A 15110-nucleotide genomic window follows, 5' to 3' on the forward strand; every position below is an offset into this window, starting at 1 on the left:
GCAGGGTACTACCAGCATTACATTTCCCGTTATTCAGAGCTTGCCAGCCCGCTTACTGACGCTCTTAGAAAATCCGAACCTCAAATTCTGGAGTGGGATGAGAAGAAAGCGAAGGCATTCTTAGCGCTGAAAAATGCGCTCATGAGCCAACCTGTACTTCAAGCCCCCGACTACGCTAGACCCTTCGTGGTTCAGTGCGATGCATGTGACCGCGGCATGGGCGTAGTATTGTGTCAGAGAAACGACGCAGGAGAGGAACATCCCGTGTTATATGCAAGCCGCAAACTAACTGTAAGGGAGGAAGCCTATAGCGCTTCAGAGAAAGAATGCGCCTGTGTTGTATGGGCGGTTCAGAAGCTCGCATGCTATCTCGCGAGATCCGAGTTTATTATCGAGACGGACCACTGTCCCCTCAGGTGGTTGCAAACGATGTCGCCTAAGATCGGCCGGCTACTTCGCTGGAGCTTGCTATTGCAACAATACTCTTTCGAAATTCGTTACAAGAGAGGCAAATTGAATGGCAACGCTGACGGCTTAAGTCGCTGTTTCTAGGGATCTTGATGGCGTCAGGTAATCTGGCTTGGGTATTTAGGTTCCATTTTTTTGTGTGTGTGACAGGTTTACAATTGCTTTTTTTGTATTTGTGCTTTATCACGACGCGTGTTTGTGAATTTGAGCAGCCTATTTCAGGTTGGGTTGTTAGAATTGCTGCTGCTATTGTAATGAAGAACAGGTCGTTTTGGATGAATTAAAAACCTGGTGGGTCTCAGGAAGAGAGTATGAGCGCTTGCCTGCTTGGCAGTTGTGTTTCTCGCGTGGTGGACACATGTGCTGTCTTTCGAGAAGTAATGTTGGCCAGCAGAGCGGGAGCCTTTCTCCAATTTTGGACGACGCTACCAGAGGCTGCAGATCACCAGGGTGCCAGAGGATTGCAGCAGAGCCGCATCGAGGTGTCCACGGCTTCAGCACCCCAGCATTGTCTTCATCGACCTCTCCCCACAAAGGTGGACGACCTTCGTACGTCGAGGTCTCGGCCGGCCGCCGGGGAAGCTGTTACAAAGCAGTAACGAAGTCCTTGGGCCGGATGGCCCCAAGCGTGCCTTCCCGTCATCTCGGACATTCTGTGTGGGGGCGGGTTGTCACCTGCACCGGCTCTGTTTGTCTCGGCTGTGCGCTTTGCCTGCGGGGCAGTGGCTACGGGCGGGCCCCTCTGGAATGTGCGGAAGGCCGGTTGTGTGCTACAGGAGGGACTGCCGTGAATTTCTCCTGCGTGGTCGCTTCCTAGTCCCCGCGCGTGTGCCACGTGCATCTGCCACGTGTGTGAAGGGACACTTGTGTTGTGCTCTCCATGAGTAATTGGTTCCCCGGAGAGACATTCCGCCTATATCTACGGAACTGTACGGCGAGGCAGGAGAGCAGCCCGCCAGAGGAAAACAGGAGAGTGTCGCGAGAAGAGTCGTCGTTCGGACGTTACTGTCCAACATGTTGCAAATAAACGTCTTGTTAAGTTTTCCTTTACGCCTGTCCCTCTGCCTCAGCTCTCGAGAGTTCTGAACGTCCACGTGGCCTGCGGAATGACGACCACCACCCAGCTCCACGCTACCTACTGGGTCCGCTGCGGCCACCGACGCGGCTCGTAACAACTGGTGGCAGCGGTGGGATTCTGCTCACACCAAGTCGCAACAAGCTTGGGCCAGCATCGGAATCGTCTCCGCTGAGATCATGGCTGCAGAGTGCGGTGAGTGCTTGACTTTTCTTCACTGAGATTTTACCAGGCTTTATCTAGAGTTTTGGGGGAAAGGTGGTAAATTTGGATAACTACTCTACGTTGACCTGTGCATGGGAACGTAGCGTCCTAGTAGTAGTGAAGTTAGCAGCACTTGTAGCAACCATGAATCTGAAGGCACTGAAAAAACCGCTTTTGCTAGAGTTAGCTAAAAGTTTGGGTTTGGATGTTCGTGAACAAATGAGAAAGCCAGAGATTATCGAGGCTATTGAGAACCTTAACGCAGACGACGACGAGCTCTCAGAGTGTCTAGAGCTGATAGACGAACATGAAAGGCGTAAAGCTGAAGAGAAAGAGAGAAATGAGAGGCTCATACGCGAAGCAGCAGAAAGGGATCTTGAGATGAAGTGCCTTGAAATCGAGCTGCTCAAGGCTCGAGGTAGTAGTGAAGGTAGCGAAGCGTCTAGCGGAGTAGAACGAAAGTTGTTCAGGATGAAAGACCTAATGCAACCTTACCGCTCCGGAGAGGACATGGGTCTGTTCTTGGTAAATTTCGAGCGCACATGCGAGAAGGCGCGTGTTACCAAAACGATGTGGCCGCAGTGCTTGCTTACCCTACTACCCTGTGAGGCTGCCGAGGTAATTGCCCGATTGACAAAAGAGGAAGCAGATGATTACGACCAAGTTAAGTCGAGCCTGCTAAAGAAATATAGATTGTCAGCAGAAGCATTCAGGCAGAAGTTCCGGAACGCCGTAAAGCAGAAAGACGAGTCGTATGCTGATTTCGCATACAAGTTAATGTCTAATATGAGGGAGTGGCTCAAAGAGGCTAAGGCGTTCGAGCAGAAAGAGAAAATCGTGGAGTGTTTCGGACTCGAGCAGTTTTACCGCTGTTTGCCACAAGACGTTAGGCTCTGGGTGCAAGACAGGGAGGAGGTAACCACTGTGTCGAGGGCCGCGGAGCTAGCGGAGGATTTTGTTTCGCGCCGCGCGCTTGATAGAAGAGAAATTTCCCAGTGGGAGGGCCAAATCAAAAAGGCAACTGGGTGGAGGGGACATTCAGTCCAAGAGAATCGACAGCGCAACAAATGCATGGTCCCGAAAAGCAACGGGAAGTAAGTAATGAGACCACGGTTGAGGAAAAGCACCAAAACAGTGCGTTTGAAAAGAGGCGACCACTTGTGTGCTATAAATGCCACTAGCCAGGTCACATTGCGGCCGTCTGCAAGAGTTCAAAAGTTGTTTGCCTCTCAGTCGACAGCGAGGGTGAAAACATGCGACTGCTGGAGCCATATATCAGAGAACTGATAGTAAATGGGAAAGAGTGTCGCGTGCTGCGGGATTCGGCAGCGACAATGGACGTGGTCCATCCCTCGGATGTTCAAGCTGAACATTTCGCAGGAGAGTGCGCTTAGATTAAACAAGCAGCGGAACCATCAAGCGTATGCCTTCCGATTGCTAAGGTATGCATCGAGGGCCCCTTTGGCGCATTGCACACAGAGGCTGCAGTATCTGCTTATTTGCCAAAGCAGTATGCATACTTGTTTTCAAACAGATCCGATTGGTTACTAGGACAGAAGAACCTAGCGTACGGGGATGGGGTTGTGTGCGCGCTCACTCGCTCAAAGGCGCGAGAACTCGCAATTAGAGCCGCACCGCTCGATGTTCCCTCAAAAATCACCGAGAAAGCCGGAGATGGAGAGCCCACAAACACGGTAGACACGATCACAACAAGCACTGATCAAGTGAGCGATGAAAGCGCGGATGAAAACGAGGAAGACCCTCTTGAATCTGGAAGTGTGTGTGAGGAAATGATTACTCCTGCATACAGTAGCCTGCAGACTTTGCTGAGAGTGGATCGATCGTCCCTTATAGAGCAGCAAAGAGCAGACCCCACTCTTCAAAATATAAGGAGTCAGACTAATGAGGGTATTTCAAAGAAAAACGTGATGTATCAGAACAGGGCCGGGATACTTTATCGTAAGTATCTATATCGCAGACGGGTGCAGTTTGATCAGTTAGTGGTACCGGAACGTTACCACCGTGATCTTTTACACTTAGCTCACGGTAGCTCATGGTCGGGTCACTTGGGGGTCAAAAAAACGAAGGATCGCCTGCTGCAGGAATACTGTTGGCCGGGTTGTTTCCGGGAAATAGAGAATTTTGTCAGAACCTGCGACACCTGTCAGCGTGTAGGAAAACCAGGGGATAAGGTTCGTGCCCCAATGAAGCTCGTGCCAGTGATGACTGAGCCCTTTCGACGACTCGTGATCGACACAGTAGGGCCTCTTCCAACAACAACATCCGGTTACCGTCATGTCTTAACAGTAATTTGTCCCGCGACCAAGTTTCCTGAGGCAGTGCCTTTAAAGGAACTGAGCTCGGTAGAAGTGGTAAACGCGCTGTTGTCTATTTTCGCACGCGTTGGTTTTCCCGCTGAAATACAGTCCGATCAAGGGACCGTTTTTACGAGTGCACTGACTACAACTTTCGTAGAGAAATGTGGAATCCGATTAATCCACAGCTCGGTGTATCACCCCCAGTCAAACCCAGTAGAAAAGTTACACTCGGTAATGAAACGCGTCCTTCGAGCACTCTGTTTCGAGCGCGAAGTCGACTGGGATGTGTGCTTGCCAGCAACCATGTTTGCGCTCAGGACTGCACCTCATGAAGCCACTGGATTTACCCCGGCAGAATTGGTCTACGGTCGCTCTCTGCGATCCCCACTCCGTATTCTTCGGGAGTCATGGGAAGGGCGAGCGGAGGACCCTACGGTGGTTGAATATATGCTAACTCTGCTAGAAAGGTTGCATAGAGCACAGGAGCTGGCAGGGGATGAGATGAGCAAGGAACAGGCTCGGGCCAAACGCTACTACGACAGGTCGGCAAGATCACGCCGGTTTGAAGCTGGAGATCAAGTAATGCGGCTGAAACCTTCACCAATGAATAAGCTAGATGTCCAATGGGAAGGTCCGGCGGAAGTCGTTCAAAGGCTGTCCGACACAAACTATCTGGTAAGGATGCCAGGTAGACGTAAGACGCAGCAGATCTACCACAGCAATCTTCTCATTCCACATCGAGAGAGAGAGGTTGTCGTAAACATGGCGGTAAACGTGCCCGAAGAGCCACCACTAGATTTCCCCTTTTCGGGAGCGGGAATAAAGGAGGATAACGCTGGTCAAACGCTCAAGGCCATGGTTGAGGTAGCTGAGCTTAGAGCTAACGAGAAGCGTGACCTAGAAAGCCTCCTGATAGAATATGAGGACATGTTCTCGGAGAAACCGGGTCGAACAAATTTGGTAGTGCATGACTTAGAGCTTACGGCCACTCAGCCCGTGCGGTCAAAGGCGTATCGAGTGTCGCCGCGTCAGCGTGCCATTATTGAGACCGAGATTAAAGGAATGCTCGAGCTCGAAGTGATTGAAGCTTGTGAAAGCGATTATACCTCTCCGCTTATATTAGTGGAGGTTCCTGGGAAAGATCCGCGACCATGCGTTGATTACCGGAGGTTAAATCACATAACGAAGGATCAGACCTACCCCATACCAAATATAGAGGAAAGAATTGAGGCAGGAAGCAGTGCTAAGTACATCTCTACCTTCGACCTCGTTCGGGGTTATTGGCAGGTGCCTTTGACCGAAAGGGCCAGCAGATATGCGGCGTTTATTTCTCCCATAGGAACATACCGCCCTAAGGTGTTGAGCTTCGGCTTAAAGAATGCCCCCTACTGTTTCTCGGCTCTCATGGACAAAGTATTGCGGGGTTTAGAGGGGTTTGCCCTGCCTTATCTGGATGATGTAGCAGTATTTTCAGGGTCATGGTCCGAACATCTCACCCACTTGCGAGCAGTGCTTCAACGTTTCCGCGAAGCAGGTCTGACCGTGAAGGCTCGGAAGTGCCAACTTGGCCAAGCAGAGGTTACTTGCCTGGGTCACATAGTGGGGCAAGGCCACCGCAGACCTTCCGATGTCAAAATGGCGGCAGTTAATAATCTTCTGCAGCCCCGGACAAAGACATATGTGGGGTCGTTCCTAGGATTGGCAGGGTACTACCAGCATTACATTTCCCGTTATTCAGAGCTTGCCAGCCCGCTTACTGACGCTCTTAGAAAATCCGAACCTCAAATTCTGGAGTGGGATGAGAAGAAAGCGAAGGCATTCTTAGCGCTGAAAAATGCGCTCATGAGCCAACCTGTACTTCAAGCCCCCGACTACGCTAGACCCTTCGTGGTTCAGTGCGATGCATGTGACCGCGGCATGGGCGTAGTATTGTGTCAGAGAAACGACGCAGGAGAGGAACATCCCGTGTTATATGCAAGCCGCAAACTAACTGTAAGGGAGGAAGCCTATAGCGCTTCAGAGAAAGAATGCGCCTGTGTTGTATGGGCGGTTCAGAAGCTCGCATGCTATCTCGCGAGATCCGAGTTTATTATCGAGACGGACCACTGTCCCCTCAGGTGGTTGCAAACGATGTCGCCTAAGATCGGCCGGCTACTTCGCTGGAGCTTGCTATTGCAACAATACTCTTTCGAAATTCGTTACAAGAGAGGCAAATTGAATGGCAACGCTGACGGCTTAAGTCGCTGTTTCTAGGGATCTTGATGGCGTCAGGTAATCTGGCTTGGGTATTTAGGTTCCATTTTTTTGTGTGTGTGACAGGTTTACAATTGCTTTTTTTGTATTTGTGCTTTATCACGACGCGTGTTTGTGAATTTGAGCAGCCTATTTCAGGCTGGGTTGTTAGAATTGCTGCTGCTATTGTAATGAAGAACAGGTCGTTTTGGATGAATTAAAAACCTGGTGGGTCTCAGGAAGAGAGTATGAGCGCTTGCCTGCTTGGCAGTTGTGTTTCTCGCGTGGTGGACACATGTGCTGTCTTTCGAGAAGTAATGTTGGCCAGCAGAGCGGGAGCCTTTCTCCAATTTTGGACGACGCTACCAGAGGCTGCAGATCACCAGGGTGCCAGAGGATTGCAGCAGAGCCGCATCGAGGTGTCCACGGCTTCAGCACCCCAGCATTGTCTTCATCGACCTCTCCCCACAAAGGTGGACGACCTTCGTACGTCGAGGTCTCGGCCGGCCGCCGGGGAAGCTGTTACAAAGCAGTAACGAAGTCCTTGGGCCGGATGGCCCCAAGCGTGCCTTCCCGTCATCTCGGACATTCTGTGTGGGGGCGGGTTGTCACCTGCACCGGCTCTGTTTGTCTCGGCTGTGCGCTTTGCCTGCGGGGCAGTGGCTACGGGCGGGCCCCTCTGGAATGTGCGGAAGGCCGGTTGTGTGCTACAGGAGGGACTGCCGTGAATTTCTCCTGCGTGGTCGCTTCCTAGTCCCCGCGCGTGTGCCACGTGCATCTGCCACGTGTGTGAAGGGACACTTGTGTTGTGCTCTCCATGAGTAATTGGTTCCCCGGAGAGACATTCCGCCTATATCTACGGAACTGTACGGCGAGGCAGGAGAGCAGCCCGCCAGAGGAAAACAGGAGAGTGTCGCGAGAAGAGTCGTCGTTCGGACGTTACTGTCCAACATGTTGCAAATAAACGTCTTGTTAAGTTTTCCTTTACGCCTGTCCCTCTGCCTCAGCTCTCGAGAGTTCTGAACGACCACGTGGCCTGCGGAATGACGACCACCACCCAGCTCCATGTTACCTACTGGGTCCGCTGCGGCCACCGACGCGGCTCGTAACAACGGGCTCAATGGAAGGTCTGCCGTGGGCCCTGACTGCATAACTAATAAGACCCTGCGCAACCTAGACGACCGGTCAATGGACTACCTAATCGAAGTCATCAACGAGGCATGGAAGAGTGGTGAGGTCCCCGACCCGTGGAAGGTCGCAAGCATCGTGCTCATTCCCAAGCCGGGGAGGCCACCCAACTTGGACAATATGCGCCCCATTTCGCTCACATCCTGCGTGGGCAAGGTAGCCGAGCATGTGGTACTCAATAGGTTGACTCGGTACCTGGAAGACAATGGGCTCACACTATGATTGGTTTTCGGGCCAGGCTTTCGACGCAAGACGCTATGAAGCTGCTCAAGCACCAAGTCATCGACTGCAACACTCGAGACATGCGGGCCATTCTCGGCCTCGACTTAGAAAAAGCCTTCGACAATGTTACTCTCTTTCGTATTGTGGTCGATTGCGAGCTCGGCCTTGGAGTCAGATTCTACAAATATGTCAAATCGTTCTTGACCCGTAGGAGAGCCACCCTCAGTGTGGGAGACCTTGTCTCCGAGGAGATCAAGCTGGGAGCGCGCGGCATGCCACAAGGGTCAGTGATATCGCCCACCCTGTTAGACCTTGTCATGGTCGGGTTGTCCAAGAGGCTCTCACGTATCGAAGGCATTAACCATACAATTTACGCGGACGATATTACCATTTGGTGCACAGGTGGCAGCGACGGGCAAGTCGAGCGCTCCCTGCAGGAGGCCATAGACACCACGGAAGATTACCTCTATCCCACAGGACTGAGGTGTTCCCCAAGCAAGTCCGAGCTCCTCCTCTACCAACCCACTAGGCGAGGGCCCACGCCCGAAAACTGGCAGCCGATCTCGAAGAGTGATATGAAGCTCTACACCGGAGATGGCAGTGCAATACCCAGAGTACCCAATACCCTGATTCGCTCGCAGGATTTCAAGCTGGACGGTTGTGCCCTCGCGATCTCCGACTTCAGCGTAGCTCCCGCCGACTGGTTCGCCCTCCGCGGTCTCCTGACGCCGTGTAGCTCTCGCATTGTGGCACCCCGCCCTTGGACTGCTTCGACCGGATCCCCACTTTCCTATCTCCTTCTTTTTCCTCTCGTTGGCTGTCTTCTTCTGCTTCTACTTTCCTTCTATTCTTTTTATCCCTCCTTCCCCCCACCCCTATAAGGCACTGCGCCGTGTCGCCTGAAGGCAGACAGAAATTAGGTGCCTTTTTCCTCTTCATTCTAATCACTACCACCACCACCACCCAGAGTCGACTCCATTCGGGTCCTAGGCATGACCATCGAGTCCAATGGTTCCAACGGCAAGACTATACTCAAGCTCACCGCCAAGACGGATAACGCGGTTCGGCTGGTTCGGCGGGCGACCAACCGCTACCAAGGCCTCAAGGAAGACAACCAAATCCGCCTGGTCAATGCCTTTGTGCTCTGCCACTTTTCATATGTCGCGGTCATGCACAATTGGCAGCGTGCCGAGCGTGACAAGATCAACGTCTTGCTCAGAAAGATTACCAAGCGGGCCCTCGGTATTCCGATCAGGACGCGCACCGAGCGCCTGCTCCAGCTCGGAGTACACAATACGTTGAAGGAGATTGCCGAAGCGCCGGAGCGGGCCCAGGTCGCGCGCCTTTCGAGCTCCCAGACTGGCAGACATATACTCCGAGAGCTCGGTCACTCTCCGGCTGAAGTGGACGAGAAGATGAGACAGGTGCCCCGTGAGATTCGCGACCTCATCACCGTGGCACCAATACCGAGGAATGTCTATACCAAGCACAATCGTGGTAGGCGACGGGCAAGATCTGCCACTCTTCTCAAGCAGATTCACAGTGAGGAGCGCGGCGTCAGCTTTGTCGACGCGGCAGCGTACCGCGGGAGCCGCGCCTTCTCCGCAGTCGTCGTCGACTCCAAACAACAAATCACCAACTGCGCATCGGTTCACACTGACGACCCGACGATTGCCGAGCAAGTGGCCATCGCCCTGGCCATCCTGGAAGGTGAAAAGGAGGTCATATATAGTGACTCTAGGTCAGCTATTCGTGTTTTCGAGCGCGGTGTCGTCTCCAAGAAAACCCCGTGCGTGCTCCAGAGTGGTGGCCGCGATGGTATCGAGCACCACGTACTGATCTGGTTTCCTGCACATGTTGGACAGGTCCAAGGCGCTCCCCCCAACCTCAAAGAGTCTGCCCACGAGGCCACGTGCGCGCTAATCGACCGCGCCGGTTCCGGGCAACGACTCGGGGCCAACGGGGTTGCGGAAAACAGGGACGCCCTACGCAGGCGGCCCTACGCAGCTCCCTCCTGGCCGACCAACTTTGGGCCGTCCAGCAGGCCCGCGGAGCGGCCGATAGGCTTGGCCTAACGGTCCCGAGGTGGGAGTCTCCCGCTTCGCGCTGACGCGCGCCTTGCAGCACCACAATAAAGTTTCGCAACCAACCAACACAAACTTATATTGCTCTCCATTCGTAGAGTACATCGTACTCTAAGTCATCGAACATTTGTAATGAATGACTTGAAAAGCTTACTGCTGTCCCATGATAACGTACGTACAAATACGTTTTATCTCCACATTCCAACATTGCTACGATGTCCTTCAACTGTTGTCCGAAATCTTGAGCTTAAAGCAGCTCCTCTATGCTGTGAAACCTTATACAGTGCACCCAGTAGCTGTTAGTCATAGCTAACATATTGAAGAAGTCAACATATATTCCATCCCTGTGGTGATTCTCCTTTACTTATCTGGATTTTCAAAGACCACACTTTTTTGTTTTTTGATGCGAAGCAGCTTATGGCGGAGCTTATGGCGGAGAGGGGCACGCGCAGTGGCGGAGCGGGTAGTCACCCACGTCTGGGCAAAGATACTTTAAAATTGTATCGCGATACAATACAAGATAATCAGGAAAAAACTATTGGAGATACAGATACAAGATACTAACACAGAAATTGTATCCGATACGATACGTGCCAAATGTATCTTGAGATACTTTAATACATTCGCAAAAGTCTTGTTATAGGCCCCAGCAATCTAGTAGCGAACGAGTATGCACAAAAACGATGGCTTGAAAATTTCGGAATTGTGCCCAATTTTATTTTAAATTAATGTCCGCTGGTAGGCTCAAAAGTCTTGTTCCAAAGGAAATTAAGTTCACTTTTGAAGAACTTGCTATAGGGTTTGTTTTAGCTGGCTGACAGAACAGCTCTGTAGACACTTCGCTGACAGCGGTTCTTGCTAGTAATTTCTGCTGAGCTTGCCAACCAGCTCACGTATTGTGGTCTGATCGTACGGGCTTCAATAAGAAGCCTTCGCATGATGGCGCAAATACCGGTGTGTAGTTTCAGCTTGTCCATAAAAGATCGTTTCGCAATGCCAAATCACAGGTGTACAGCAGCAGCAATGCTCGTAGCGACATTTTTGTGGAACATTGGGAATACAGGCCTACGTAGAGGGCATACAGCTGCTATTAATTTTATTATTCTTCTTATTTGCAGTCTCAAATCATTATTATCTATATACTGACTCAATACATATACACACTCAATATAAAGGTGTAAATGATACCAAAAATAAATCAGACAATTAAAGGTAAGGATAAAACAAAGAGCTTGTTTAAGCTGCAATTTATAAAAGGCATAATGCATTCACGAGACCAAAAAAAAAACGCGTTTTGAGCATTATGTAATGTATGGGATGTAAGAGGACAACTGAGAAAGCACTTGTGCTGACAATCATATTATAACTTCAGGAGTTCTTTGTATAGAAACCGTAGGAAGAAAACAACACGCCAAGATATACAATGACAGATAATCACTTGTTATAATAGATACAAAATCAGTACCGGTGGTGCTAAATGGGTGCACGCTATATAAAGAGTGGCATCAGAAATTGTGTGTTCAGTCACACGCGCATTGGGGCAAGCGGCGCTTGCAAGTGGATAATGGGTAGTGTCATGACTTTGACACAACTAAAAAAGAAAAAAAAAGAGAAAACAAAAGATGAACGGGCAATCACGCGAACGTATTTTTCTGGAGAACTGCGTGAGCTCTGTCATGTTGCTCTGCTCCACCAAAAGGGACGTGCATACCTTATCGTCTGTTCTCACTGTGAGAGTCGACCAAAAGGATGAAATTATGCCACTGACCCTAGTTTAATTCATGAGCATAGCGGCACCAGTACCAGTCTAGGAGGCGGAGATTGGTCTGCGAATAACGTTTCGCATGGTGGCTTTGCGATTGCAGTATCTTGTTTTTTTTTTTAATAGACACGATACAGTGTTCAATGTAACAGAAATACAGATACAGATACCAGTTTTGCGAGACATATTGTGATACAAATACAAGATAACCAAGAAGTATCAAAGATAGTATCTCAGATACATGTATTTTCGATACTACCCAGCCCTGCGATCGTCGAGGGCCTTCTCCTCGCACGATCGCGAGGAAGTTGCAGAGCAATGCCTCCGCTTCGTTTCTCCTCTCCCGTTTGTCTCTCCGCTACAGCTCACACCGTTGCACGTTCCTAAGCAACGCTGGGTGTTCACTTTGCAACACCCACGCGGTAACACACACAAATGGGAGGGTGGCTACATAAAGTATTCACAACATATACACAACTCCACACACAAATGAAAAGTACATGAAAACATACAAATGGAATAACAAATGGAAACACTGGCGAACACCAGCACTGCTTCACATCCCCACATGGTTCCCTTCAGTGAGAGACGGTGTAATCGTTTTTCCAAAGTCTTTATTGACTTCAATATCACATTTCACGGTTGCTCTTTCACTTAAGTGTGCGCAACTTTCGTTGACGTCTACAATCTGAGAGAAAAAAAGAGTTATTTTACTTGTGAGTACTATCTGACTTGCCGAATATAAGCTCACTTCATATAAAGAAACACACTAACTCTCTTTGGAGATGATTACACACTCCGAACTTTCTTTCGGAGAGACGAGCGTTCCACGACTCCCCATAAAAGAGTTCATGTGTCTCTTTAAAAGGAGTTGTATTGGTTGCACGTCTATAGGCTCAGATGAGCAAGTCAAACTACCATATCTTTTTTTTTTTTCCTTGGAGGATGGGCTTTCATATATATGAACGTAGCACGAGCTAGTAGCTTCTGCAAGTGATCCCTTTGTACCGATAACCGTGTTAAAGATAGCTCCCGCTGTGGAAGATAAGCGCTTTTAACGTTATCTATTTTCGCAATCCCTTCGCCGGCTTCCTCACTGCAGCCGGTCTTATCGAGAAGTCGGCTTTCTCCTTCCCCAGTTCCGTGGCTGTTGAGAATCAGCGACTGCTAGAAAAGAGGTCCTCAAGAGCGCACTATAACGTGAAACATATTCGTCGAAGCTTTTCACAGGACTTCACAAAACAAATCTCGCCGTCTGTCATACGAGAGGACGCACCAGTTCAAGTAAGGGCGGCACTGCGTACCAAAGTTGCCGCATACAGCATACATCTATAACAAAAGCAACAGAATTGCCGACTCCGTAGCCGAAAACGTGGTCGACGTCGACGGCGAAAATGTCGTTCAAGGTGAGATCCGCCGTACGCGACGACTGTGGCGCCATAATGGGCCTGATTCGAGAGTTGGCCGACTACGAGCGAATGCTGGATCAAGTCCAGGCGACTGTCGACGACCTCGAAGACCACCTCTTCTCCGACGACAAAGCGCGCTGGGCTTGCGCGAACGTAGCGACGGCTGATGACGGTGGACGCGTCATCGGTTTCGTTCTGTACTTCTTCATTTTTGATCCACTGACCCTGGAGCGCGTGGCGTACATGGAAGACCTCTACGTGCAGCCCGCGTACCGAGGTCGGGGCGTCGGCCTGGCCCTGTGGAGTTCGGTCGCGCAACACGGTGTCCGGAACTCGTGCGAAGTGCTCAACTTCGAGGTGCTCGACTGGAACGTGCCGTCGCTGGAGTTCTACGCCAAGCGGGGCGCCACCAACATCACGCGTTCGCGAGGTTGCCAGCACTTCAGGTTCTCCGCTTCGTCCGGCGCCCCATTTCTGTGAGAATACCGCAGTTATATGGTGCGGTCTGTGTTGGAAAGTATTCCTTTGTCGGAGCCTTTCTTGTTGCTGTTTTTATATTGCGTTCTTGAGACATCGTGCTTTATAGGCAAGTAGTTTATTGTTAATACTCGATATATTGGCCGAGTGGTCTTTAGGAACGTTTTCTATACATATTTTGAACGATGACATGTGCAATATAGTTTGTATCTTTCATGTTAACATAGGCATCCCACATAGCGTTAGGGTGACCACATTCCTACCAGGTAAATGCGGGACACGCTAAATTAAATGACAGGAGTGGGGTAACACAGCAAGATTATTTGTTTATCTAATGGTCAGGAAAAATGAGACTGATTTAGGTTTAAGTTCAAGTGCATATTCTTGTAAACCGCTGTCATATAGAACAGTTAGTGTCGACACGTCACCCCTGTTTTCTGCCTTTAGAATCAAGTTATAATGTACCTCCAACTCGAAACAGGGCTAGTATTGTCAGCATAGAATCCCCCTACTGATTCGCAAGACAGAACTAAGCCTTAGTTTCCACCGCGAGCCGCGCGCGTGGTTGACATTTCTTCAAAGCTGGGAGTGCTTGCTGCTAACACATGATAACTAAAAAAAGAACGATGCGATGCCGTTGAAGCTAAGGCATGGCTGACCTATAAAGCAAGTATGAATGTGGAGCATTTTTGAAGACGTTCATATCTCTTGTGGGGCGTGGGACAATGGCCCTCGATGTGACAGTCCCTCGAGGAGCGGGACGAATAGCCACTCTGCGTTGCATGTAATATTTGTATTTGTGTCTATGTATTAACATCGCAATAAGCTCCTGCAAAATCAAGAAGAAGAAATGGACATGGGCCGGGCATGTAGCGCGTAGACAGGATAACCGCTGGTCGTTAAGGGTAACTAACTGGATTCCCAGAGAAGGCAAGCGGGTTAGGGGGAGACAGAAGGTTAGGCGGGCAGATGAGATTAAGAAGTTTGCGGGTATAAATTGACAGCAGCAAGCACAGGACCGGGTTAACTGGCGGAACATGGGAGAGGCCTTTGTCCTGCAGTGGACGTAGTCAGGATGATGATGATGATGATGATGATGAAGCTCCTGCGAAACATTTATTCAGCTTTTTTATGTAATTGTACGACCACATCTGGGGCAGCTTTCTACTTCATTGGCACTTCAATTGCAGCCTGATTTGTACTGGGACAGCTTTTTTCTCTCCAATAATAGAGTATATTGTACTCTAAATCGACGAACATATTTGTCTAAACATTTGTGCCAGCTACCAATTGAAATTGCCTATGGTGGAAGTAGCCGCCAGTTCAAGCTGCCTAGTTTAGCAGCTTACTTATAGGCGGCTCTCCTTTATGTACTGAAGAAAAATAAACTTGATTCGTCATGATCTAAAAGTGCTCGTGTAATGACCGTGTTAATCTTTGTCAAGCACAAACCTTGTCAAATTTGCTATGTTGCGTTTAATCGAGAAGTGGTAATTTGTGTATGGTGATTTCTATTCTTTATGTCTCTTGGGAAGATTTGTTAGTTGTATATAACGATATCATTATTTTCCGATAGCCAGCTTTGAAGACGGCCTAGTTTATCGTGTTTTACCGACTATAATTAAAACAGTAGATGAAAGTCGCCCCCGGCTCCTGACCCCAGAAACAAAC

At 49.9% G+C, this 15110-nt stretch overlaps 1 protein-coding gene across 1 annotated transcript; it reads left to right on the top strand.

The window, feature by feature from the left end:
- The first annotated feature begins 12520 nt into the window (after positions 1 to 12520).
- LOC119160060 (diamine acetyltransferase 1) lies at positions 12521 to 14849 on the top strand. The gene has a single exon (XM_037412804.2). It carries the CDS (start codon positions 12948 to 12950, stop codon positions 13440 to 13442), a length of 495 nt encoding a protein of 164 aa, XP_037268701.2. The 5' UTR covers positions 12521 to 12947; the 3' UTR covers positions 13443 to 14849.
- Positions 14850 to 15110: the final 261 nt, after the last annotated feature.

The sequence above is a fragment of the Rhipicephalus microplus genome, chromosome 3, assembly GCF_043290135.1.
Source record: "Rhipicephalus microplus isolate Deutch F79 chromosome 3, USDA_Rmic, whole genome shotgun sequence".
Lineage (NCBI taxonomy): Eukaryota > Metazoa > Arthropoda > Arachnida > Ixodida > Ixodidae > Rhipicephalus > Rhipicephalus microplus.